The 27,874-nt window shown below is 40.9% G+C and overlaps 1 protein-coding gene across 2 annotated transcripts; it reads left to right on the top strand.

Moving 5' to 3' along the window:
- LOC146642407 (bile salt export pump-like) lies at positions 1-26,911 on the top strand. 2 transcript variants are annotated; one of them, XM_085397511.1, is made up of 29 exons: positions 1-2,443; positions 5,792-5,880; positions 6,017-6,035; positions 6,674-6,703; positions 6,784-6,835; positions 6,930-7,234; positions 7,403-7,490; positions 9,285-9,418; positions 9,488-9,659; positions 9,885-10,009; positions 10,098-10,272; positions 10,510-10,623; positions 10,713-10,823; positions 10,910-11,035; positions 11,481-11,684; positions 11,770-11,940; positions 14,908-15,109; positions 15,244-15,313; positions 15,735-15,837; positions 16,032-16,199; positions 17,773-17,877; positions 18,170-18,331; positions 18,889-19,092; positions 19,697-19,938; positions 20,528-20,684; positions 20,809-21,006; positions 22,517-22,723; positions 24,972-25,118; positions 25,581-26,911. In XM_085397511.1, the coding sequence occupies exons 2-29, from the start codon at positions 5,802-5,804 to the stop codon at positions 25,779-25,781; spliced, it is 4,071 nt and encodes a 1,356-aa protein (XP_085253637.1). In that variant the 5' UTR covers positions 1-2,443; positions 5,792-5,801; the 3' UTR covers positions 25,782-26,911. The 2 variants fall into 2 exon arrangements, with proteins under 2 accessions (XP_085253637.1, XP_085253638.1); XM_085397512.1 differs by lacking the exon at positions 1-2,443 and adding an exon at positions 5,527-5,704.
- The last annotated feature ends 963 nt before the right edge of the window (positions 26,912-27,874 follow it).

Raw genomic sequence — 27,874 nt, 5'->3', positions numbered from 1 at the left:
TCAAGCGAAGGAACGGCGTTTGTCCGGTTCTCTCCCGTGCACGAGAAACATGAAGAACTTTGCCTACTTCGTGTCTTGCTTGCTGTGTAAATATATTGTCTTCAACGTTCCAGCGAATAGGTTCAAGCTACAAACCTATCATTAATTGGTCCTTCGAGAGCCGGAGCCCTGCAGTCGACATTCACCAAGGGGAGAAGAGACACGCTGAAAGACTGACGTCAGCCAGGAAGTTCCTGTAGTAAAGTCCCGAGACGTGAGAATTTGTCATCGGGCCAGTGGATTAGCTGTCTGTTTTCTCTCCTTGATGAATGACGATCGGCGGGATCCGAGGCTATACTACACGCTAAGCAACACCGAGTAAGTTTAGAGTCCAACTCTATAACTGTACGTCTTCGCCGCTCAGTGGGGAGTTGTCCGTGGCCGCTCAGTGGGGCTAAAATTCGCCGTCTGTACGTCTTCGCCGCTCAGTGGGGCGTTGTCCGTGGCCGCTTAGTGGGGCTAAAATTCGCCGTCTTAGTGGGGCGATGTACAAAGCCGCTCAGTGGGGGTTTTTTTGTACAGAAGCATTAAGTCGCAGAGTTGCGCAGTTCGAACTTTTTTGGTTCGCCGTCTTAGTGGGGAGAAATGTAGACCGCTTTGTGGGATCCGCCGCTTTGTGGGGAATTGAGAAGTTCAGCGGGGTCCAGATTGTGCTGGACAATAGGCCTATTTTGTGTTGTTGTTGTTGTGTTTGAGTGTGTTTGTGTGAGTGGGTGTGGAGCAGAACACGTGGTCTGTGACACCCGCTGTTGTTGTTATCATGGGTTCCTAAGCAACCGAGAGTGTGTCAGAGGGTGACAGACGTTTATGCTGGACTTTAAATAAAAGAGAGCGACAGCTCCTTAGCTGCGCGGGTTCACGCGGACCTGAGCCGTGCGGTTAATCGCAGGTTTATAAATGGAAGAGATTCAAATGTTAGAAGTTTTTAGAAAACACACCAGCCTTGAAGAGCGTGCGGAGAAGGCCAGTCCACATCAGCAGCACTTGAGATATGCTCTGGTGAATGGCTTTCCCCCACCCCTTGCTGACACAAAATGTTTATTCTTTAGCTTGCCCTGTTCGACAACAGCCTGTGTGCCAGACCATAGATTTAATTGAGGTGGATAATTGTTAAAAGTAATCTGCATTAAGCTTAGGGTTTCTCAAATTCAGTACAATGACATATGAGGTGAAGTGATATAGGTAAATATTTTAACTAATGATGTGCATAGAGGCACTTGACCGGTTTGAAAGACTGTCGTCTTATTATGAGCCATGGTTGAGATGTAGAGCACACCTGTGAAAACAACTAATATGCTGAATCCTGTATGAAACATCTAAAAGTACATGATGGAGAAGCTGAATTGAATATGAAAGTGCAAGTCTTTGCCACTGTGTGGCAAAGCAACCACTGTGTGAGGTTGCGTTGTGGTCTCTTCTGAGCTGATGAGCAAGCTACACATTATCAGATCGAGAGCTGGCTGAGAACTCCTCAAAGAGAGGGAAACAGAACTATGATAACTGTGATAACTGGAGTGTGCAGCGTTTCCGTGAGCAGTTTTCCTGCATCTTGACTCATGTGTGTAGAGTGTTCATAGCATCAGCATCATGTTTTTGTTTATTTGTTTTGTTGGGTTGAAAAATAAATAAACTTGTGATCATACCTATGGATCACCATGGCACATATCACCAGCCATATGATTTATTTATGCAGATGAAAAAGTGAGTGTGAATGTGTCTGACGTCACAGTGTTTTTGTGCGCTGTGTAAAAGTAATTGCCTCCAATTGTGAGAGTGGTGGTTCTGCAGGTCACCAGCTATTGTAAAGAGAAAAAAAAGAGTGAGAAAGAGACAAAATTTACATTGTAGATGAAAAATAATCATAGGAAAAAGGTTTTGTGTTGATCAGCCAAGAACAACTACAATCTCATTTTCTGCTTTTAAGAAAGGACTGTGCTCAAAAACAGAGAGAGATGTGTTGATTAAGCAGTTATAATAATAATGAACATGTCTTAGTTTGTCACTTTCAGGTGAAAAGCAGACCTGAATCAATTTTCCACATGCAGCGGTCGGAAGAAAGTCAAGTTCCTGGCTAACTTATTTACAGCACCATGTGTCTCTCAAACTCACAAGCAGCTCTCACTCCTCCCTGAAGACAAGGAATGCAGCTCCAAAGAGCAATAACATGGCAGATAAAGAGACAGCAGCAAAGTCCTGAGCAAAGAGTCCCAGCAAGCAGCAGCAGTGTGGACAAACAGGAGGAGAACTGAGGAGACTGTTGGAGTTTGACATTTGCCACCTTTGGAGTAAAATGGCAAGAAGAGACAGTGGAACACAGGACGAAGCTGAAGGAGAACTGCCTGCTTTTGGACTGTTGAAGTGGGAGAGGACAACAGAGTGAGAGGACAACAGAGTGAGAGGAGTGGTGAGAACACATAGGAATTTTGTTATTTAATGTGGGAAATCAAAATTTGGGTTAGCAAACCAGGGGAAAAGAAAACTGACTGTTTAAATTGGAAAATTGAGAAGGGGTCTGAAACACTGCGAAAATAGAAACATATACAAAATCACACACACAAGCAGAACATGCATTAACCCTACTAACACAAACACAAGAGAGCTCATGAAGATTAGACAACATCTTAAGCATGTGAGTCTGTTTGTTTATCATCTTTTCCAAGTCACTTAGTGTGATGCAAAGACCAGTGGACTCATAGCACATTACTTAAGAAATGATCAAATAATAGCAGAGAAATGTGTAGGAAAGGCAGCTTTAAGAACATGCCCTGCTGGAGATGCAGCTCCACAGATATGCATTAAACCTGCCTAATGACACAAACACACATGCAATGAAGATCAGCTTGTTATCTCTCATCAGTGTTAAAATAGTGTCAATTTAGCAGACACTTGTTATCAAATACTGAATTTATCCAATGCTGACAATTAACTCTCTAGGTTGCAGGACAACAGTTTAACTTTGTGGGAAAAAAGATTCTGGTTTGACCAACTAGTGATCAGACAATAAATTTAGTCGGTGATATAGTAAATTGGGAGATGCTTCCTGCTTGATTGATGCAGCACAAGTAATTTACTGTATGAGGGAAATTCTCTTTTAGTGATAACATTTTCAACATGCATTTCTGTTGTCCTGTCATCTTAGTGGGTTAATAGCTGATATGCAAATTAGCTGATCATTCTTAGATTATGATTGAATTCTAGCACAAGTGAATGGGATGTGTTGGAGTTTGTTAGAGTGGAGACTAAAACACTGAGTTTCCTGTTTTGATGTGCGAGTGAATCCTGTACCTAGATACACAACTCTGAATACGTCAGAACAAACTTCTTTTGTGAAGTGCATGACAACATGTCACATGTTTTGTGATGACGGGGAAAAAGGAAAACTGAATAAAATCTGTGGCCTAAATGAGTGAAGAGCACAGACCTGGGGATTAAACTCATAGCTAATAAGACATTAGGCTTGTGTTGTGTGTTGTGCAGCTGATGGTTGGTTTGGAGTGAATCTAGCTGATGATTTTTCTTTTGTTGTGAAGTTGAGCCTGCCAATTAGTATGATGGTATGATAAATCATGCTAATGGTATGATTTACCCTCCTGAGATGAGGAGCTTGTGTCATGACTTAACAAGGCCTTTTTATTTTGATACTTTCACAGTGCACTGAAAGTTTTGTTTGATAATCTCTGTCGTTTGAGCAGATCTGCACGATTAGAACAGAAAGCGCTGTATGACACGTCGTCGAGAAAATTGTTACAAGTGAGTTTCTCCACATTAAAATGCGACAATCGATTCCACTATCAGCAAAGAAATAAAGAATGAATGTATGAATAAATGAGTGAAAGAGAAAAAAAAACTGACTGACTGGTAAAAGCTGACAAAAGCTGACGAGACTTTACTGATGTAACACGACTGTGCGAAGTTAACCCCCACCTGACAAAGGTGCAGATGAATCTATGTGTGTTTCCTTTTACAGGAGCAGAAAGATGACAGCAACATTCGAGGTTGCGTGATGATTTAACCTTTTATCAGGGGATTTCTAAGAACCACCCCGCAATTCTTCAGCTTGAGACACCTGAGTTAGAAAACACAAACACTGCAGTTGTCTTTCACTCGCAAGGGCAGTCATGGACACACGACCTGCGTCTCATCACTGTCTGCATGCTTTATTTATACTTTTCTGTGTGTCTGTGTGTGTGTGTGTGTGTGTGTATGTACAAATAAAACAGAGTTATTCTAAGAACTCTGAGCTGAGGTTCCCCTTTTTCTAGATCTGTATGTTCTTACAGAAAGAGGGAGCTGTTAGTTGTTTATCACACAAGAGTTTCATGTCAAAAGTCACGTAGACATTTGCTTAGTGATAAATAAAGGAATACATTTCATGTAGCTGATCACATATACACAATTTTCCTTTGACAGTGTTAAAATCTCCCAATTCTTTTAATCTTTGGGCTGAAGGAAGGACAATACTCGGTGTATAAATGCTCAATCAACAATTCTTTTATTTCCATACAATTCAACACTTATGAGCATAAGCCATCATGATGGGGAGACATGCATGAAGAGGGTCACAACAAATCTCAAACTGGTGGAGGGTTACTCAAGCTCTTATAGCCTTTAGTGGCCCCCCACCTAGTCGTAAAAGCCTAAACATTCACATTATTTCTCTGTTACGGCGCCTAAGTTATGGCCTCGGCTCCCTGTCTTTCTGCTCTCTGTAAAGGTGGGGGTATGGAATGTGGTCTGTCTCTTCTATTATCGGCACAAGGTCCTCTGCACACAACATTCTCTTCATGATTCAGCAGTATGAAATGTCAAGAAACAGTGTAACACATTCACAGCAGATCAAGGGTACAGGGTAATGCACACCTGTCTAACAAATCCAAAAATGGTCACATTCTTTTAACCCAAAAATATAATGGAAACTAAGCTACATACACAGCACACAATCTAGACTAAAGGAAATTATATGACCTACAGCAGTTAACATAATTCAACTACTTTAACTACAGATATAAGATAACATATGATAACAGAATAATCTCACAACAGTCATGTTGGATATACAAGTTTCTTATATTCAAATACGACAACTGCCCCATAGCATTTTCTTAGTGTTGTCTGGCTCCATGAAAGCAACATATAAAGAAATGAGGGGTGGCTCACATTAATATGTATTTATATGTATTGCATTTATTAAAATGCTAAAATTGGCCTACCATAATTTTCTACTTATTACAGTATGATTATAATTGGTAGAGGATTATGATAGTTTATGGAGATAGAACCATAACCTACTACAGCTGTACACAGTTTAAAAAGCTATGGATTCTAATATTCAGCTTGACATTAGACTAGGATAAACGGTGGTTGGCCTTTACAAGTAAAAGGTTTGCTTTTGCAAGGTCATTGACCATTTCAGGTCACTGGCCGTTTCAGGTCACTTACCTTCTAACAAAACAATCCAACCCCCTGTTCCAACAAATGCATAATCTGTTCAATAACAGCACGCAAAGAGCTGCCAAGGTATTCAGTGTTTCAACTTCTTCGCAAGTGGCAAGCTGTGACAATCACCAGGGATTAAACAGCTTCATGTTAGGATACTGGACTGCCAATTTAATCTGACTTGGATTTATGATACACCTCAATCAAGGATAAATAGGATAACAGATTTGTAAGATATTCTTTGTGCAAAAAACAAACAAAAAAAGCACTCTGGTACTAGTGGGATTTCAATTTTGTTTTCCTTTTCTTTTCCTAGATGACTCAACATGCCAACAGGATCTGTGAAACTGCAAAGCATAAAACAACTAGGACAGGAAAACCACAGCTATGAGGTTTCAGATGAAGGTAACGTGCTATTTTTTAATGTAGAGAACTTATTAAGAAAACTGAGATATAATCAACAATGAAAATTATGTTAAACTTCATTTTATAAAAATTAGTTTCAATGACAGATATAAATAATGTATCTGTTGTCTTACAGAACCAACTGGCTCATATATGTAAGTTTAATGTTTTATTTATTGATCATGAGAAATTTTAGAGTATCTGAATTTTCTAAGTAAAATGTCATTATCAGTCTTATTATTTTTTTCTGGATCAACTAATAATTTAATGCATTTTAAAAAGACTGTGTCAGTAGTTTCTGTTCTTTTTGCTCAACACATCACTGTCTTTAGATTCAACTCAATCACTTGATAGTTTGGTATATCGCAACCTTGTTAATACAAGTTTGAAAGGATAGAAAAGTACTCTGTTTTACATAATAATCTAATCTGATTTTTCCTTAAATGACACTTCTTATGAAGTCTTGATCTTCCTGAATATTTAATAGATCATTTAATATCAAATTTACTTTAAATGTTAAGCTTAAATATTCAATTCAATTCAATTTTATTTATACAGCACCAAATCACAACAACAGTCGCCTCAAGGCGCTTTATATTGTACAGTAGATTGTACAATAAATATAGAGAGAGTTGATAAGCAATCATCAATTGATGACCCATTAGGTATAAAGATATGACTTGTTCATTTCTTGATAAATACATTAGACTCATGAATTCGTCATATGCCCTGCATGAATGTGTTTCTCAAGTATCTGTTTGTCTAATTACTCACTGTCCTGTTTTCCATGCAGAACAATTACACATTCCAAGAAGGATGAAAAGTAAGTAGCAAGGAGCAGGCTCTGAATACTTTGTCACATTTGAGTAAATAATCAACTCATTGGACTTTTATGTCAAATAGAGCTCAGAAAAATGAAGAGCAACCAGCCATTAGAGTCGGCTTCTTTGAGCTGGTAAAAATGCCTTACACTGTTTGCAACGTCCCCTCCTTTATCAATTTGGATCCACCTAATCTAGTGTGTGCTTTGTGTTGATGCACCTGCCCAGTTCCGCTTTGCCACGTGCAAAGACATACTGATGATGGTGGTGGGTTGCTTGTGCGCATTGCTGCATGGCTCAGCCCAGCCTCTCATGCTGCTGGTGTTCGGCCTGCTCACTGATGCCTTCATCGAGTACGACATTGAGCTACAAGAACTGAGTGACGACCGCAAGGAGTGCGTGAACAACACCATCCAGTGGAAAAAGAACTACACTGCAGCGTACAACCTGTCAGCGCCCATAAACCAGTCAGATATCGGCCTTCTCAATTCAACTCTCGAGATGTTCGTACCACTGGAGAACAGAACATGTGGGTAAGTGGGTTGTGAGAAATACAATATTTCATTTGTCAAAACGAAATATAGTTCAAGCTGTGGCTTCTGTATTGTAATCTCTATGTGTTTTATAGTCCTATAGTATGTCTTTGCACGTGGCAAAGCGGAACTGTGACTTTTGAATAATATGTGTGACTTAACTTACAGGCTTCTTGACATTGAATATGAAATGATGATGTTTGCCTTCTATTACGCTGGGATTGGAGCAGCTGTGTTTTTGCTAGGATACCTTCAGGTTAGTCACGGAATATTTTAATATAAACAAACTTGTGTTATAAGTCATCCTTTACTCATTAAAAACACCCATCAACTGCACTGTGACTCAGATCAGCTCATCCATCATCAGCTCGAAAAATTTTTCTTTTAATGAAATTGATATTTTTAATGCTAAATTATGATCCCTGTATTTTACTATTTTACAAAAAGCTGAAAAAGAGTAAAACACTTTTTTTTTTATAAATGCCACAGTAGTTATTTATTTGTATTGTTCTTTTCATTTCCAGTTTTTTTTTTGTTTAGTTTTTTTACCACAACACACAGGTAATGATTGATTGTAATTTGCAGCACAGGTTGTGATAATTCTAACCACAAAGAAGTGAAGATGTAAGTTGAAAGCGAACAATGCAATCTTCCAAAGCAGGGGGGGGGGGGGGGGGGGGGGGAATCCAGGCCTCCAGGGCCGGTGTCCTGCAGGTTTTAGATATCACTCTGGGTCAACACACTTGAATCAAATGATTAATTCATTACCAGGCCTCTGGAGAACTTCAAGACATGTTGAGGAGGTCATTTAGCCATTTAAATCAGCTGTGCTGGACACATCCAAAACCTGCAGGACAAGAGCCCTTGAGGCCAGGAGTTGGACACCCCTGCCCTAGAGTCACAATCAGGAAAACCTGATGAGCCTAGGTCTAATCTATTAACGTGGCTTTCCACTATCTCTCCTTGCTCTGTGCTGCTGTTTCTTTATTCTTATGCTTTTTCATTGTACATGTACAATGACAGTAAGAGGCTATTCTATTACTGCTATTTTATGTCCAGTTAACCGCAAGTAACAACCTGGACTTGTGGCATTTTCTGTTTTAGAAGTGTAGGTGTTAGTGGAGGGATGTCTAACCTCACTGCCAAAAGGACATTTGGAACAATACTAGGGAAATGTGAATTCGTGGAAGAAAAGTAAATAAAAAATGGCATGACCTAAAGAGAAGTTGTATTGGGAGGCTACGTAGCACTGAAATTTGAGCAACAGTCTATGGTTTCTAGGTTATTTATCATGATCAGGCTAAACTGAATCTGAAGATCGCTGTAAGTGATGATAGAACCTAAAAACCCTGGGTAAATTGAGAGTTTACTAAAAGCCTCATTCTACCTTTTGAAAAGCTGCACAGGATAAAAAGTGAAGGATTTCAAATAGGTCTGGTGCAGGACTTGAGCAGCTTCTTCTAGTAAAAGATTCCAGGTCATCTTTGATTTCCTCCAGCAATTAAGAAATAAGATGGCTTGAAAATCATTAGTCACTGTTCTACTAATGCCTTCTTTATTTCCTTACTTTATTTATTTATTTTTTCATAAATGTCACTGCTGACAGGGTAACACTTCTGACACACCAACCAAATGAGAGCAAATGTAAATATTCCAGTCCTTTTTAAATCCCAAATATGCCCTTGGTTTCTGCTCAGGAAATATCACATGACTCTGTTGGCTAGTAAAAAATAAAAAGAAATTTTGCACAACATTGCAAAATAACCATCTGGATTATTTTCTCAGCAATGCTCTTCCTGAGCATCAGAAGACTATGTGGAATGTGCATATATCTTCAAATGCTTAGTGTTAACCTACCTCTTAAGCAATGAGTGCCCTTTCATGTGTTAAGTGCCCCTTTAGCTGTTCCACAGGTGTAATTTGTCTTTTTATAAATCAAAAACAAGGTCAGGAGGAAGAGTGCAGGTCCTGATGACACCCTGCTGCCCTGCTTGCTTTTATATTTGCTAATTAACAAAAGTGAACATAACCTCTCTTCAACAACTGACAGATCTCCCTGTGGGTGACTGCTGCTGCCAAGCAGATTCAGCTCATCAGGAAATTGTACTTCAGCAAAGTGATGAGGATGGAGATCGGCTGGTTCGACTGCACCTCTGTCGGGGAGCTCAACACTCGCATGTCAGAGTGAGTAGAACGTGATGATATGGACTACTATGGTTTATCTGTATTACAATTGTTATATCTCTATTCTAGTGACATAAACAAGATCAATGATGCCATTGCGGATCAAGTTTCCATATTTGTGCAGCGTTTCACCACCTTTGTGTGTGGTTTTTGCGTTGGCTTTGTCAAAGGATGGAAGTTAACACTTGTCATAATCGCAGCAAGTCCGCTGATTGGTGTCGGAGCAGGTCTTATGGCTCTGGTGAGACTTGTTTGATATTAAGATTCCAGCTTGATTTTATGACAAAACAGCTTTTTGACTATTCTTGTTGGGGTTGATTACTTTGACCTCAGGGGGTAAATCGTCAAATTCATTTCTCCTGTTTTGTTGAACAAACCTCTCTTGACTTGTCAAGACTTGATTTAACTTTACATTTCAGCTTCACTTCTCCTCTCCATTAACTTGGCATCACTTTGTTGTAACTAGTTTGTGTCTAAGCTAACCGGGATGGAGCTGCAGGCCTATGCTAAAGCTGGGTCTGTAGCTGATGAGGTCCTGTCCTCTATCAGAACTGTGGCTGCTTTTGGAGGAGAGAAAAAGGAAGTGCAAAGGTGAGGTATACAAGAAAGGTACAGCATGTTTACTATTTTCTTTGTACTTCTAAGGGTAGCTCAAATGAACTCTTCTTTTCTTCTAAAGGTACGACAGGAACCTGGTCTCCGCTCAGCGCTGGGGCATTAGAAAGGGTTTGATTGTGGGGTTTTTCACTGGCTTTATGTGGCTGGTTATCTTCCTTTGTTATGGTCTGGCCTTCTGGTATGGCTCCTCACTGGTTGTGGACACTAAAGAATACACACCAGGAACACTGCTGCAGGTATCACATATATTATGCCAAAATATGAATTGCAGCCTATAATAATGGGTAAATCCTGCTTATCTAAATTTGTAACTTTTTGACTTTTCTGCCCTATTTATTTTGCTTTATACGTGTTTATTAGTGCAAGATAAAACAACAAAGTGGCACTTTAAAATAACCTTTCATCGCTCTTGATAAAATCCAGATTTGTTACACTGAAGAGTATAATATACTGACTTTTATATGTTATTTCAGGTGTTCTTTGGGGTTCTGATAGCAGCCATGAATTTGGGGCAAGCCTCTCCGTGTCTGGAGGCTTTTGCGTCAGGTCGTGGAGCTGCGACTATAATCTTTGAGACTATAGACAGAGTGAGAAGACTTGACTTGATATCTTTTAAGCCTTTCCACAGAAAACCATTGACCTTTTTTTAACATTGCACCTTTTAAAATGATACCAGGAGCCAGAGATTGACTGCTTATCTGAAGCTGGATATAAGCTCGACAGGGTCAAAGGGGACATTGAATTTCACAATGTCACCTTCCACTACCCATCCAGACCTGAAGTAAAGGTACTTACAGACATCTACACACATATGCATAGTTGAGATGGTTCTGGTTTCAGGATCTTGTCACAAAGTGTCCTGTCTTTGCTAAGATCCTGGACCAGCTCAATGTTGTAGTGAAGTCGGGGGAGACCACAGCCTTTGTGGGGTCAAGCGGAGCTGGGAAGAGCACCGCCATTCAACTCATCCAGCGTTTTTATGACCCTAAAGAGGGGATGGTAGGTGTGAAGCTCCAAATGGTCACGTTCATCATTCATCAGACTCTTTCATCAGAGTGTGATGATTACCTGGATACACACCTCCATCCTTTGAAGCTTTATTCTAGCTATTTTTAAAATAACCATCCCCTAAAGCTGATGGAAGTACACGATAATCCGTTTCATTATTCAGCAAATGGATCCTAACAGCCTCATTTTTCACTTTTACTGGAATTACAGGCCCATACACCCCACACTGTCTTATTTCTTTAAGCTTCTTGAGTAGAAAATAGCCTGTTATTGCCCGATGAAGGGCATCCATAAGACTAACAACCCTATGATTTGAAACTAGGATTGTTGCAAAGACAGAAAGAAACAAGGAAATGCATTATAGCAGCAAAGTGCTGTAATAGCATCATCCATCAATTTTAGCACAAGCACCTGCTCTCTGTGGCCTCCATCTCAGGTGACCCTGGATGGTCATGACATCAGAGGGCTGAACATCCAGTGGCTGCGTTCTCTGATCGGTATAGTGGAGCAGGAGCCTGTGCTGTTTGCCACGACCATTGCAGAGAACATACGCTACGGTCGCCCTGGTGTCTCTGACAAGGACATCATCACTGCTGCAAAGGAGGCCAACGCGTACAACTTCATCATGGACCTGCCACAGGTGCAGATGAGCAATAGGCTTTTAAGCTTTATAGGTGATCACAACGTTTAAGCACTGGCTGACAACTTTTTTCCTTTCTTGATAGAAATTTGACACCTTGGTCGGGGAGGGTGGAGGCCAGATGAGCGGCGGGCAGAAACAGAGGATTGCTATAGCACGAGCGCTGGTCAGGAACCCTCGTATCCTGCTGCTGGACATGGCTACCTCAGCTCTTGATAACGAGAGTGAAGCTGTAGTTCAAGCAGCTTTGGATAAAGTATGTCTGGCTCATCTACGACTAAATTTTTTTTTTTTTTTTTTTTTTTAAATAAATAGGACAGGGGGAATGAATGAGAGAAAGAGGGGGAGAGAAAGAAAGAAAACCAAAGGGGAGAAGAGACGGTGAGAAGGGGGGGGAAGAGAGAGAAAAAAAAAAAAGAACTCCTGGGTCACCTGTATGGAGAAAAAAAAACAAACAAACAAAAAAAACAAACAGAGGAGACAGCAAACAACAAAGAGTAACATAATAATAGAGAAAACAAAGCACCATCACAATAAACTAGCTAGTCATAGATATCAATATTTACTAAATAATAAACGATATTGTGCAGCACGCAAGATAGACAGCGCACAGTGTGCTTTGAGGCAGCAGCCAAGAAAGCTTTAGTCCGCGTCTGTGAATACCCATGTGTGCATACCTGTGTGGATCAGCATGCTTGCATTCCAAAGGTTTCTCCATGTAATGATCTGCTAGGGAGTGTGGGGGGGCCACAGCCCCATCCTCCAGGGTGTGAAGCGGGTATGGAGGAGATCAAAACTCCAGACATCCAGAGGCCCCCAGAACACAAGAGACCATGGAAGACCAACAGAGGGGCAGCCGCGCCACTGTTCCAGTAAGAGCTGAGGAGAGTCCCAGATGAGGGCTCGCCCAGCAGCCGCGGAGCAGAAGTCAGGGGGAGTTGCAGTGACGCGCCCGTGAGCTCCGCCGGCCCCCAGCTGTGCCTGAGTGACCGAGCCCCAGGCCGAGAGGCCGGGGGCACCCCACCTCCAAAGGGGCCCGAGCGAGCCCCAGGCCCCAGGCCCCGACAAGTGGCCGCCAAGGAGTGAGCCGGTGTGTACCCGGACGCCCACCCCCAGACACAAAGAACCACCAACACACCGACACCTGAGGGAGTCCGCCACCGGCAGGGGAAGTGGTGGTGGGTGGAGATAGGCCTCCAAACCTTGGAGGGCCTGAGGTGTCCCCAGAGAGGTGGCGTCTGATACCCAACCTGACATATAGACACAGACATACAGGCACACACAGACACAAACATCCATTCCCACCCTCATGCTCTCATATGCACTCACTCCACACTCAACCAACGTGGAGACAGACATAAAGAGACGCTGTACACACAATCACACTCCCCAAGCGTACTCTACAAACCGGGTCTAGGTACCCTTGCCCCTGGAGGGGGGAATTGCACCCAGACCCAGGTGGTGTTACCCTTTTCCCTGCGGTGGGGAGAGGCAGACCACCCCGACTCCGCAGCAGCAGGGAGGCCCCACACCCCAGACCGCAGTCGGACGGCCAACTCCTCCTACTAGCCCTCCCGCTCCAGCAGGCCGCAGAGAATGGGGGTGGGAGAAGACTCCAAACCTCCCTCCACCCGCTCATTGTAGTGTTGATGCATGTGTGTTCTAAGGTGCAATTAAAACCCAGGAGGGCATGGAGCTACCTGCCAAGGAGCAGCAGGTAAGCGCATAGTCCCTCCTGCTAGCCCTCAATGACTAAGTGTATTTAAAATTGAGAGGTGGGCAACGATGCCAGGGGTGAGGTATACACCCTGATGGTGATTTGGACTCCGTGATTGTGCCCACCCCCAAGATCCTATATGTATGTGTAATGAGAGTGTGAATAATGTGAATGTCTAAGTTGTGGGATAAAATTGAGGCAGAGGCAGCCAGAAGGGGTCGGGGGGGGGGGGGGGGGGGGGGGGTAGCCTCCTCTGCACCCTGGTGACATACCCCCACTCCAAGGCCCTGCATGTGTGGGTGGTTGTGGAGGAGCGGGAAGAGGGAGGCAGCTGGAGATGGGGAGGGAAGGAAGGGAGGGGCAGGTAACCCCTCCCTGGGGCCAGCTCCCCCGCTGACCCCAGTAGGCACTCCCACCCTCCGCGACCCGCCAGGGAAGGGGGGCCCAGGCCCATCAGACCGGGGCCCAGTGCAGTAGCGCCCCCCGGCTCCACAGAGCCCTGGACAGTCCACCCAACCCCACCACAGAGAAAACTGCACCCACCCCACCATCCACACATCTTCCAGACTACATAAGACGGTAAACGCCCAGGCTGAGATCTTCCTCCACCTCTCCTGTATCTCCCCCTCCTGCAGAGAGTTCCTGAAGAGAAGAAAGCTCCTGCAAGATGTGACCATCCCCCCCACCAGTTGAAGAGCCCCCCAGGCGGCTCGACGCACCGGCGGCACCCTGCTCCAGGGCCGGGCCCCCATGCACCCACCCGCCCACAACCCCGGCAACACACCAACCAGGACCCAAGCCCCCGAGGCCCGGCCCGGGCCCCAGCCCAGAGACGGAGCGCCCCCAGAACCTCACGCCCATCCCGGACCCACCCAGGGGCAGCCAGGTTGCCAGGTCAGTAACCCACGTCCGTCAGCACAGACCCTCCCCTAGCCCCGCTGCACGCAGCCGCGAGGAAACAGTCACCTGAGAGCCAACAGAGCCCCCAACCGGACGTGACCGCTACCCCGGGTTGAGCTCCCCAAGGAAGATGCCTCCGGGGAACCCCCCGACGCCCTAAGCCTGTCCCTACCCCCTCACCAATCACAACAGTGAAGGCGGGACCAAACTATGACCCCCCACCCCCACTAGGTGATGGAGCTGATAAAAGGGGCCCAGAGCAATTGATCTAATGTGGTGGCAGAGGCTGTGTCAAGACTAATGTAATCTAATAGATAATTTCTATATTGGTTAGAATTAAGATTATTTTTATTTTTCCAGTTCATGAGGACTGTTTTCTTGGCTATGCATAGGGCAGTGAAGATCATATGGGCTATATTCTACGACTAAATTAGATATTTAATGACGAAAGGTTCAAAATTTGTAAGACTTCTTAAAAAAATGGCTGCCACCGTCACTACAAGGGCCAAATACTGACAAAACTAAAATTTTCAGCCTCTGTTTTGGGAATGAAGAAGAAATGATCAAATATAAGTAAGTATTTAAGTATTTTAAACTTCCTCACAGGTACGAATGGGCCGCACAACTATCTCTATTGCTCATCGTCTGTCCACCATAAAGAACGCTGATGTGATTGTGGGCTTTGAGCACGGCCAGGCCGTAGAGAGGGGAAAACACAATGAACTTCTGGAGAGGAAGGGTGTCTACTTCACTCTTGTCACCCTGCAGAGCCAAGGAGACAAGGCTCTGAATGAAAAGGCTCGGCAAAGTAGGTCCAGCCCTTTGGGAATGACGAAATCCACTCTGCTTCAATCTAAATGTTTTGAAAGACTTATGCATGTAGATATTACAATAATCTAGTGAATGTGACCATCTCCTTCTATTGATTTTCTTATTTCTTAGTGGCCGACCATGAAGACGAGCCCGAGAGACTAAAGCTATCTAGAGCAGGCAGTTACCGTGACAGTTTGAGGTATTACACAAACTCGTGCCCAATCACTCCTTCTCTTCATCACATTTGCTCATTTTCTTGGTTGAGTTTTTATCCATTTTCTTGGGCCTGACTGTGCATCTAAATAGGATTATTATAGTAGTAATTTTGTAGCTGAAATTGACTTTTGTCAGTGCATAAACTGGCACCTTAATTTTCTTAATCACCCTTTTGCATTTAATCTGACATTTGGAACATTTAGCTGACACTATCATCCAGAGCCACTATACAACAGGTACGACAGTAGAGGAGGCTAGAGGTACTCTGTCACCCCAATACAAGCATCCAGTAATCAGTGCCACAATAGCAGCACCACTCACAAACTCGAGTACCTACAATATTCAGTAACCTATAATGTGCATTACTCTTTTTTTTCTGTAATTAACTGATTAATTCTTTGCAGAGCCTCCATCCGCAGGCGGTCCAGGTCCCAGTTGTCAAACCTGATCCCAGAAGCCTCCGTTCCAACTGGAGACATTTCTATATCTCGACCAGATAACGACAAGGTGTGTATGTGTGGGTGTGAGTGGGTTTGTGTTTCTTTTATGTATGAAACGTTTGCCAACAAACAGCCAACAAAAGTTACAAACCAGTGGAGTATAAAACTACTTGTTTGTATTTGTAGTTTTTTTAATCCATGCTTAAACATTATATTATTATAAGGCTCCTGCGTAATATAACTTTATATATTTATGCTCAGAATGCATTCCTAGAAGAGGACGATGAACTTGTGGAACCTGCTTCAGCTGCCAGGATCCTAAAGTACAACACACCTGAGTGGCCATATATGCTTTTTGGATCCATTGGGGCTGCAATAAATGGAGGGGTCAACCCCGTCTACTCTCTGCTGTTCAGTCAAATCCTGGCGGTGAGGTTCAAGTCTCATGTTTTGAATCTGAATCTAAAAGCTTGTAGAATGTAGGCATTAAGTTTTGGACCAAACCAGATGTACAAATCAAACGAGGGGCAAAAGCAGCAGTCAACATATAGTCGCACCAGAAGCTGAAAATGCAGTGTTCCCTTCATATTGTTCAGCATACAGTTTATGTCAGGAAAGCATTTATGTCAACCTCATATAATTCACTCAACAATATTGTGAATTTCTAGTACTGACATTTTCCACAGGAAGAACAGAACAGAAGTGGCAAAATGGTTGCACAATCACCAAGCTAGCAGTTAGATGTAATTCAGTTAAATCTATTATTGCCAAACTGTGTTCTTCATCTCTTATGGTTTGGAGGTGCACTAGTGCTGCTGGAAAGGAATGTATGCTCCCATGCACGAAACAACTAAGTGCATAGACTTCAGTGCATTAAAAAAAAACCAATGTAATTATATTTACATACAAATAATTAACGTTAGGTACAATAGAATAAACAACATTTTTTTAAAATTTTAATTGTTAAATAACAATTTTTAAAAATTGTTATTTAATATTCATTATGTTGATGTGAATGATAATTTTTTTTAATTATTCAGTTGCCCTTTTTTTAAATCCTATAATATAGTTAAAATTCCTTCCTATATAATGTGTTTCTCTTTTCCTGTAAAATACCCAGAAGTCCCCAGGAAACCACTGTTTATTCGGGGCAGGGCTAGACCGGCCATTGGGCATACCGGGCATTTGCCTGGTGCTGCTCGTGATTTTTCGTTTTTATGGGCCGATGGGGTTTTATTTCTTGTCCTTTTTTAACGGTATAAATGAACGGTGGTGGATTGGCCAGTTGGTCATGATCGACTCTGGGCTGGACCAATTACAGCCCAGAGTTTACACTAACTCACACATATCCACACATGTCCAGCTGTAAATGACAGCTGGACATGTGTGAGTTAGTGTGTTAAGCACTTTTAGATTTGTGTGTCTCTTATCTTTTTTATGACACTGACATATGCACATGAAATATGGCTATAAAGTCATGTAAAACTGTACATGAGACTCAAGCTCTTACTTCAAATCAGAAGACTTTGACAAACGACTGGTTTAGTTTGACAGTGAACTGTGATATTCATTTTGCAAATTTCCTTCTAATTAGCAGCAGTGACCAATACATTATCTGTGTAAATGATATGTTAGCTGGCTAGTATAATGGAATGGCTTTTATATAGCATTTTCCTAGTCTTACTAATCACTCAAACCCCAATATTCAAACAGCCCTTTATTCTATGACTCTGAGTTTAATCACATGACAGTTTTAAAAACTCTAGCCCTGTCAGTTTGGTTTGCCGTTAGTTTGCTGACTTATTAAAATGAATTTTAATACCCACTAAATATTTTCCAGTGTAAATGTTTCGTGCTATCCCACCCTTGAGGTCCTGTTAAACCATCATCAGATTCTTTTAAGTACAGTGACACTGTGAGCTGAAATAAAATAAAATCAAATAAGTCAATGAAATTCTTCATTTATTTGAAAGCACTTTTTAAATGCCTATATGTGTTTTAGACTTTCTCAGTACAAGATCCTGTGGCTCAGAGGAAGGAGATCAACAGCATCTGCCTGTTCTTTGTTGTGGTTGGCATTGTCTCTTTCTTCACCCAGTTGCTGCAGGTAGAGTAGTTCACTTGCAATACTGATTTCTTTAGTGCTTCTTTGCAGCCTTAACACCTGCTGGTGGTCAAGGTTGAAGGAAGGTCATAAGAGACCTGTTTATTTTGGTAAATAAATGCCTTCTGCTGAAGGAAAACATTTCCTTACATCCTGCAAAGCAAAGGCTTTATACTCAATTTATGAGTGGGAAACCTTTTTTTTTTTAGGTTACTCATTCAGTAGATCACATTCGGTATGAAATCACTGTGGAAGTGTTTTGGATTTAATATTTTGGGTGTGCGTGTGTCTCCAGGGTTACGCCTTCTCTAAGTCTGGAGAACTGCTGACCCGCAGGTTACGTCGGCTTGGCTTCCAAGCCATGCTGGGCCAAGAGGTTGGATGGTTTGATGATCACAGGAACAGTCCAGGAGCTCTGACCACACGTCTGGCCACTGATGCCTCACAAGTGCAAGGAGTGAGTTATAGCTTTAATGAAAAAAACAAAACAAAAAAATAAAGTACATCTTCATGTATATTGGGCTATAAAGTTATGCTTATAATTAAATCAGCTACTTGGATGCTGAAACTAAACACAGTATAAAAAATGGATATGCTGTGATGTCACACATTGTTTCTGATAAGATTATTTATAGTTTTAGCTTTAGTTTAGCCTAACCTGGGCTATCAGCTAGCCATTCCTTGATATCACTGGTATCACTGGAACTCTTGCTTAAGCTGCTGAGCTTTCTGTTTCTTTTTACACGTTTCAATAAATTCTAAAAAGTCATATTCAGCTTAGAATGTAATTTCTATCATTTATGTAGTTTATGTCTTTTCTTTTTAAATCACAATTTTAGCCTAAATTGCACATGTTTCTTAATTCTAGCAAGTTTGAGAATAAACAACTGAAATAATTGTGTAATAGCTTGTTTGTTGTTTATAGAATCTTATATGTATTAAAATTTTGTTCAGTCCATGTGGACAATCACCAGAAGTCTGAGTCAAGTGACATCATTGCTCTCTTCCTCCAAGGCTACGGGCTCACAGATCGGCATGATTGTCAACTCTCTGGCAAACATTGGCGTTGCACTTATCATTTCCTTCTACTTCAGCTGGAAGCTCACACTGCTGATCCTTTGCTTTCTGCCGTTCATTGCTCTGTCAAGTGGCTTCCAGGCTTCAATGCTCACAGGTTTCGCCAAACAGGACAAGGAGGCCATGGAAGCGGCTGGACAGGTCAGATATGATTCCTATTTTACTTGCATTTCATATCAGTTTACGTCATCCTCCAGTCTGAAAATAGTACAAGTGCATTATTCAGATATAGAATGACAAGTAAAATGCATCATTACAGTCCTGAACTACAGTTTTAGGCTGCAGGTTTCATCCCTGCAAAAACCTGCAGCTGAACATTTATCGGGGTCCAGGGTTCAATTTAATAATTTTTTTGTTCCTGTAATTTGGGGAGTGAAGTATTCAGTTAATACTATCAGGCTCCAATGGTGTAGGGGCCAGCCATGTTCAAAATGCAGTCAGGATGCTACTGATAAAATTTTAGGAGAATACAGTGGGCTGAAAAGTTCACAGTAAAAAGTGGACTACAAACTTTCTTTATGCTATGTGAATTATCCTAATGCAGTAAGCCCAACCCATTTAAGTAAAGTGGATTAGATGTAAATTTAATAATACCTAAGGGCGGAAACTAGATAACTGTAGCTGCAAAAAACAGGACATAGATAAGAAAGAGCAGCTACGTTATCTACATCCTTTTCTCCTTTGCACATTAAAGCACACAACAACTAGGCTTGCTTTAGACTTTACTCTAGTCCTTTATGCCCAGATTTCTGGTGAAGCTCTGAACAACATTCGCACCATCGCTGGCTTGGGGAAGGAGAAGACCTTTGTGGAGATGTATGAGGCCCAGCTGGACGCGCCATATCAAGCAGCCCTGAAGAAGGCGAATGTATATGGAGCTTGCTATGGTTTTTCCCAGTGCATAATTTTCTTGACAAACTCAGGCTCCTACAGGTTTGGAGGTTATTTGGTGCAAAAGGAGGGGCTCCATTTCAGTTTGGTGTTCAGGTGAGAGTCAAGTCAATGTATATGATGTATATGTCTAATACTAGTCTGCATCATCCTAAAAAGATAACTTCAGTAAAGGGTTAAAAATTATTTGTAATAAGGACATCTTTTTTTAAAGGTCCCCCAAAACACATACTCGAGACAACTTTGTAGATTTTTCTTCTTGTAAATTGTGCATAAACTTGTTGATGGCTCCCAAAAGCATTTGGTCAAAGTGAAACTTGCTAATGTACATTTAGCCTACAATTAGTGGGAGTGTAAGTATAAATTTGAGCCTGTATGTATAATTTCAAACTTGTATATAATTGTGAACAACAATTGAGTTGTTAAAAAAAACAGCAAAAAAGATTGTTTCGTTAAAGTCATGAAAAATGCATCTTGGAGGAAGAACAATTCAAAGGGTTAATTTAAGTCCAAAGTTACCATAATGTTACTGCCCACGATGAGTGAAAAAGTCTGACCACACTTAACCAATGTGTATCGTGTGCATATGTGTGTAGGTGGTATTTCCACGTTCCCAAATCATGGTGCAGTACAGTGGGCTTTCATTGTTGCTGGGGTCTATTTGTGCTTTTGTTATCTCTTACAGGGTAATTTCAGCCATTGTCACCAGTGGCACAGCCCTCGGCAGAGCCTCCTCTTACACACCTGACTATGCCAAAGCCAAGATCTCAGCAGCACGTTTTTTCCAGCTACTAGACCGCGTGCCTCAGATCAGTGTCTACAATGACAAGGGAGAAAAATGGGTAAGGTGGTGCATAAGTTATGTGTGAAGTACCATGCACTTTGAAGGTGTAAGAAATGTGGGTGAATGTCTTTTTTATTTATGTGTTTTTATCCTCTCTGACCCTCACTCTGCTTTGTTTTCAGGATAACTTCCAAGGGAACATTGACTTCATTGACTGCAAGTTCACCTACCCCTCTAGGCCAGACATCCAAGTCCTGAATGGGCTGAATGTTTCAGTGAAACCTGGCCAGACACTGGCCTTTGTGGGCAGCAGTGGCTGTGGGAAGAGCACTAGTGTACAGCTGCTGGAGAGGTTTTATGATCCCAACCACGGCAAAGTGGTAAGAGAGACAAAATACAACAGGCTTAATACGCAACAGGCTCAATATGTAAACCAAATGAATGGCTCATATTGTAAAAAATGGAGATACCAATAGTATCTTAGAGCTTTTATTTTATTATTGAGGTGGCTGTAGCTCAGCATGTAGAGTAGGTCATCTACTAATTAGAAGGATGGTGGTTTGATACCTGGCTGCTCCAGTCTGCTTGACTGGGCAAGATACTGAACCCCAAGTTGCTCTCTGATGCGTTCATCGAAGTGTAAATGTTTGCGGCAGACAAATGCTAGTGAAAGATACAGTAGATAGAAAGCACTAAGGTAGAAATTCTCTTAAAATTTGCATCTACTGAGATCTGCTAAGCTAGCTACCTTTAGTGAAAGTCTGCTTTACCTGCTTCTTTTTCATGAACTGAATTAGTTCCTGTCTTTTTAAGGATGCAGAAAATTATTTACTAAAGTATAATAAACCATATGCTAAAGTATAGAATTTTCATTTGACTTTCTGTTGTAAAGGTTACAGTATTACAGTGTTTTTGCAGCATTTTTCTTTTTGTTGTTTTGCTTTGCATTTTACCACAACTCTTTCTTTTTGATGAATTATTACCATATGTAGTTTCATTGTAGAGTAGCAATCCTTTAAAAAGTGACACTAGTCCACTCTATGCTACTTTAACTTAAAAAATATGTGCTGTTACAAGTTACTTTTTAAATTTTCATTTGATATAAAACCATGTACTTAAGTTTTAAAGTGTAACTTTATCTAATTAAAGTAACCAACAATCTACAAAATGGAACAATTGAATTGAATTGAAATTGAAATTCAGTTTTTCATGCGTACAAGTACTGCTCTTCATTTGAAAATAACTGTATGTTCAATACAAGATTAAAAAAAACGTGTACTGTAGCCTTAAAAAAAAATCTGACTCTGCACAAAATGGAGAGTTCTGACTTAAAACTGCCAATATTATACTGTCACAGCAGTTGCTGACCTTTTTGGAAATGTCAGATATCTCATTTTGGAATGAATGAGTCACACTGTGTGTATAGTCTCTGCTTTCATCTTTTTTTCTCATGAGGCTCATTTATACTTTGATGTCACTATGAAAGTGAAACGTGTAATTTGTCTCAGTCAAAGAATAATTGCTGGACATTCAGTGAGCACGGTGGTGGAAGTATTTCATGTCACTTCATCTTTCAGTCAGACATTCTTGCTGACTCTGTGCTGTATTTTATAAAATGGAGCACTCTACCCAGGATGATCGTTTTGATTTTATGCCAGGAAGATATTCATGCCAGGATTCAAATGGCCCTAATTGAGCTGGAAGTGGTTTGGAAACACATAGTCCTGATTCTCTGTCTGAGATTTAAAAAGGACACGATCACCTCTGCATAGTTATGAGAGAAATTACAGTCCAGATAGTAGTCTGATGGCTCATTAACTGGATTGTATTTCTAGTCTTTTGATTCTTACATTGCTTTGTACTAATGGAAAAATCAATTACTTCCTGCAGCTGATTGATGGCCATGACACCACTCGCATCAACGTGTCTTTCCTGCGTTCCAAGATTGGCATCGTGTCCCAGGAGCCCATCCTGTTTGACTGCAGCATCGCAGAGAACATTAAGTATGGCGACAACTTGCGAGAAATCAGCATGAATGAGGTCATCTCTGCCGCAAAGAAGGCCCAGCTTCATGACTTTGTCATGGCCCTTCCTGAGGTACGATAAATAGTTTGTATATGATGCTTGTGGCTGGGATTCAAAAAGAGACAAAATTAAATAAAGTTTACTGTTTGAGCAGTAAACAGGCTGGCAACATGTAGTCAATCAGGAAAGGTAAACAACAGGGAAAAAGGACTCTATGCACTGAGTGACGATCAAGTGCACAGGTTGCAGTGTCCTCCTATTTTCTTCTTCATTATAATACTTGTTCTAACATGTTGATTAGGCATGTTGAAATGTGATTAGTCCACATTAATATGGACATTCACTTGTGCTTTTAGTAGAGATGAACAATGGGCAGCTTGGGTTTGATTACAGTCAGTCAGTCATCAGCTATTACTTATCTAAATGATTGTTTTAAATACCTTCTCAGCCCTGAATTTTACCATTATGCATCCCTAACTTTTGCCTACTCTTTAGATGCCAAAATGTCAAAGTTCCTTGTAAAATCCATTAGTTTTCACATTATAAGGCTTAGGTTCAATAATTTATTCTGTAAGCCATTAATGTGTCATTTATACCCCATTCTTCCAAGACTAGACGAAGAAGCTTCACCATTAATTGCTGACTTTTATAGAAAGGCAAACAGAGACAGGTATAAATCATATGTTTGTAGTGACTGTCCTGTGTGGACCACCTTATCTCTGAAAACAAACAGTTGTTCATGAGCTCAGAATCCAACCCGTATCAAGGCAAAGTGAGTAATAGACACGTCAGCACACCATGTGAAATGGACATGCATGCAAAAGTTGCAGTAAGTTGCATTAAGCTGCAGGACCAGCAGAGGGAGATGTTTTATTATAAGGCAACATGAAAAAAACCCCCAGACATTATGAACACAGCCACCTAACTTCATTGTTTCTGGCGATTAAGGACTCTTTGGGTATTTTGTGGGGTTTACCAACAACAGTAAAGTAAACAATTCGTATTAAAAATCCAACATGCAGCTGCTCCCTTGTTACAGATAGTCAACACATTTGATAACATCAACTTTGATTTTGGATGTTTATAACAGACGCCCTTCCAGCTTGAACTGAACCAACAATCTTTCATTTCTTAAGCAAATATGTAAATCACAGTTCAATTCAGCTTTATTTATATAGTGCCAATTCACAACAATAGTCGTGTCATTTATATTATAAGGTAAATAATATTAGAAAGAATCCCAAAAATCAAATGACTCCCTGTGAGCAAGCACTTGGAGACAGTGGAGTGAAAAACCCTCCAGCGGAACCAGGTTCAGGGCGATGTGGCCATCCACCATGACTGCTTGAGGTTGATGTTAAAGAGAAGAGAGCACAGAGATACGGGGCAAAAAGCAAACTATAATTGCCAATAATTTAATAAAGTAGCGTATAGACACACAGAGAGTGAAAAGAGATGAGGAAAGCCCCCCGGCAGTCTAAGGTCATTGCACGATGACTAAGGGATGGTTCAGAGTTACCTGATCCAGCCCGAACTACAGTAGCCTAATCTTAAAAGTAGTGCCTGTCTTCCAAATCCAGACTGGGAGCTGGTCCCACAGTAGAGAGGCATGAAAGGAATGAAAGTGCTCTGTAAGGATAATAAGGTACTATGGAGCCTGATTACTCAAGATTTTGTATGTGAGGAGAAGTATTGTAAGTTCCACTCTCAATTTAACAGGAAGCTGTTAATAGTCAAGTCTGGGATGTTCCAATGTGATGCCAATGTCCTTTACGTTTCTGGACGTAACTGACACAACTTCAAGTTAACAATGACAATTGCTTTGCTAAATGCCCACACACCCTCACAAATCCCAGTTTTAATGAAGACACACTATTGAAACAGGTACAGGTAGAAATGGTGGCTACAATGCTACAAAAGCCTGACTACTCATCAGTGTTTTTGTTAGTTGTTGAAATGGAAAATGTGGCTTCCTGGCTGAGTTCCACATACACTCAGCTTTAACAGCACTCTGGGTTCGGGGATCTTTCACTAATAGAACTCTTGGAAAGAGCTCATATTGTGTTATCAGCAGTAGCTGTTTCTGCGATTGCACAAAAATCATTTTTATGGAAGATGGAAGTTTGCAATCAAGTGTTACGTACATGACATAACAGCTGAGCTATGTTTGGAGAATTTTAAAAAAAGCATCACTAACTACTGATGTTTTCTGCTTACTCTCATTGTTTGTTTATGTCGTTTTCAGTGTCTACTTATTTTTTAAGTACTGTATTGAAAAATTGCCTATAGACACAAATTTTGTTCTCTCCCCGTGCTTCAGAAATACGACACCAACGTGGGCTCTCAGGGGTCTCAGTTATCTCGTGGCCAGAAGCAGCGCATTGCCATCGCCAGGGCAATCATACGTGACCCTAAGATCCTGCTCCTTGACGAGGCTACCTCCGCCCTGGACACCGAGAGCGAGAAGGTATGCTTCGCTGAACTCTGAACAGCTTCCATTTGCTGAGTCCACAAACTCAACATCACAGCGTAGTGCAGCTGCTTGATATTCTCCGGGCACACAGAGCAAAGAGAGCAGGCACTTAATTATTATTATCATTAACATCACTACCATTCATCATCCCTATTATTATCACCAACAGCTTACAGTTCATACCAACCCTCCAGTACAGCCTTTTTAAGATGAATACAGTCAGTTTGGTCTGTGCTGTAGCTTTTACAGCTCCAATAGCTGAACCACGCTGAGGAGCAGAGGCCTCTGCAGTGTACTGAGCCTCTGGAACATTCTAATGATAGTAATCAGCCCATGATTGTGAAATTGCTATAATTGTGAGGCTTGTGTGTCTGCTACGTGAGAGAATTGATCATGGCTCCTGACTATGTATGTGTGTGTGTCTTTGTGAGCACTAATTCATGTGTCCCGTGACAGACTGTGCAAGAAGCCCTGGACAAAGCCAGACAGGGACGGACCTGCATCGTCATTGCCCATCGCCTCTCTACCATCCAGAACTCTGACATCATTGCCGTCATGTCCAGAGGCATTGTGATCGAGAAAGGAGCACACGACCAGCTCATGGCCCTGAAGGGAGCCTATTACAAGCTGGTTACAACAGGAGCACCGATCAGCTAACCGCTCAGGGAAACATTGTTACTGCTGTAATGTCAAGTGAGGACTTGATGCCATACTTTAAATAATAAAGTATGTAGAAAAGACCTAAGAAGTGGTTGACTTAGCTGTTTACTTCTACAGTATTTATTTTTGTGAAAGGAGTCTTTTAAGAGGTAAAAAAGTATTTGCCCGGATTTCTTATTTGTCACAGTTTGGGTTTTTTTTCCAATTTAAACAAATGTTATTATTAGACAAAGGTCAGACTAATCAGTGTAATCAGAGTAAATACAAAATTCAGTTTTTAAATCATTTTATTTATAAAGAGAAAAAAAAGGCAATGCAAACCCAACTGGGCCTAAATGAGATTAACCTCATTTTTTTGTACAACTGAGTTCATTATCACGAACCCCACCCAGGCCAGGTCTGTTGAAACAAGATATTCAACAGGACTTATTAAATACATTCAAATAGATAAATAGAATAGACTTTAACCTTAAACAGGCTGTTCATGCTTGTAAAGCCTCCAAAGACACATTGCCAGTTATTGCAGTTCCACACAGGGACAGGTAGGATTGGATAACCTTTTTCCCCCTAAATTAAATCATCATTGAAAAACTGCTTTACTTGATTTTTCTTTGTCTAATTATAACATTTCTTTAATGATCTGAAACATTTAATGGTGACAAATATGCAGAAAACTAAGAAATCAGTAAGGAGGCAAATACTGTATGTGATTCACACATCTTGTATGGTGGTATTTTAAGCTAGCCAATCAGTGTCTTTCTTTTATTTACTCTGTTTTTCAATCTTGTTGATACTGGCTTTGTCTCATTGCCTACACCTTCACTCTTAGCAGCCAAATATTCTTTTTATACATCAGAAAAACTGAAAAAAGTCCACAGCTGACCATTGCAATACAGTTTTTAATGGAAAATGGCTTGTAAGCTGGTTTTATATTCAACCAGTGATGTTGAGCAACTGAACACATTGATAACAGCATAGACTTGTTTACTTCTGTGTTATCATTTTGAAATTGTATTTTTTTTCTTTTACTTGTTCAAGTTTCACCATAGTTATTATATGTTTATTACTGACTTGTAATTTTGCAAATTAAAATTTCAAACAAAAGACAACATCAGATTATTTGTTTTAAATTCCCCCAAACAATTTAAGAGGACCAATGCAACTAAAAATATGCTACATCACCAATGGGCACATTAAAAATGCTATTTTGGTATATTAATCCAGTAATACTTTTGTACTTGAGTAAAAAAATGAAGAGGATTTAGTTTTATAGGCAATATAGTGTTACCAGAGAAGCTCTTTCCAAGGATGAATTAGACTACCAGCTTCTGTAAAGCTTACAATTTAATTTTTATATTTATCTTCTTGTTGTTTTGGGGGGTTTACCTAAAATTGTCATTGCTAGGTTAAGCTAATCACCTGGTGCCTTTAGATCCATATTTAGACTCCCATATAATTGTTTTATAAGATGCAGTTTTATTTCCAGTTGTAGTGCTCCTCAATGAAATTGTTTCTTTAATAGATTGATAACACATTGTTTTCAACCCATTAACGAGTTTTATATTTGTGAAATATTTAATAATGCAGTTATGGAATACGTTTTATGGGACAGTAATTACAAAAACCTATCATGAGAATGAGATCAAATTCTGCCAGTATGTCTGCTTTAATACACGCTCTTTTCAGTCAGATATCTGTGGTCCTTTACTCAAATATGAATCTGTTTAAGAGTGTTGCAAATTGGCAATATTGACAATAACAATAACATTTAAAAAAAACTCAATATTGCATTAAATTAATAATTACCCCCTTAATTCCTAGTGAAGCATTAAGGCTGTACTTAGTTTTTGTTAAATAAGCATGACACTCTGTTTTCTTTTTACCATGAATGCATAAGCTTCATAAACTGCACCACTAAATGAAAGCAAATAGCTGCTGCTTTCAGCTGTATTACAAAATAATAATTGCAAAATAACTGACAAGAAACAAGGGCAGGAAAATGGTCAGTATGATGGATTACATATAAAGTGAGTTTCAGACTCAGCACCCAGCTGAAACTAATAAAGTCACATGCTGCCCAGTCGGTGCTG

Source organism: Rhamphochromis longiceps, linkage group LG23, assembly GCF_057381845.1.
Source record: "Rhamphochromis longiceps isolate RC_006_pf linkage group LG23, R_longiceps_female_GT1.1, whole genome shotgun sequence".
NCBI lineage: Eukaryota > Metazoa > Chordata > Actinopteri > Cichliformes > Cichlidae > Rhamphochromis > Rhamphochromis longiceps.
This window is presented reverse-complemented; position numbering and strand designations above follow the sequence as displayed.

What these genes read in the sequence shown, in the direction of transcription:
- LOC146642407 (XM_085397511.1), top strand. Translation starts at nt 5,802, where the DNA reads ATGCCAACAGGATCTGTGAAACTGCAAAGCATAAAACAACTAGGACAG. An exon ending in GAGTCGGCTTCTTTGAGCTG is followed by an intron (nt 6,836 to 6,929) that starts GTAAAAATGCCT and finishes GCACCTGCCCAG; the next exon opens with TTCCGCTTTGCCACGTGCAA. An exon ending in TTTTGCTAGGATACCTTCAG is followed by an intron (nt 7,491 to 9,284) that starts GTTAGTCACGGA and finishes AACAACTGACAG; the next exon opens with ATCTCCCTGTGGGTGACTGC.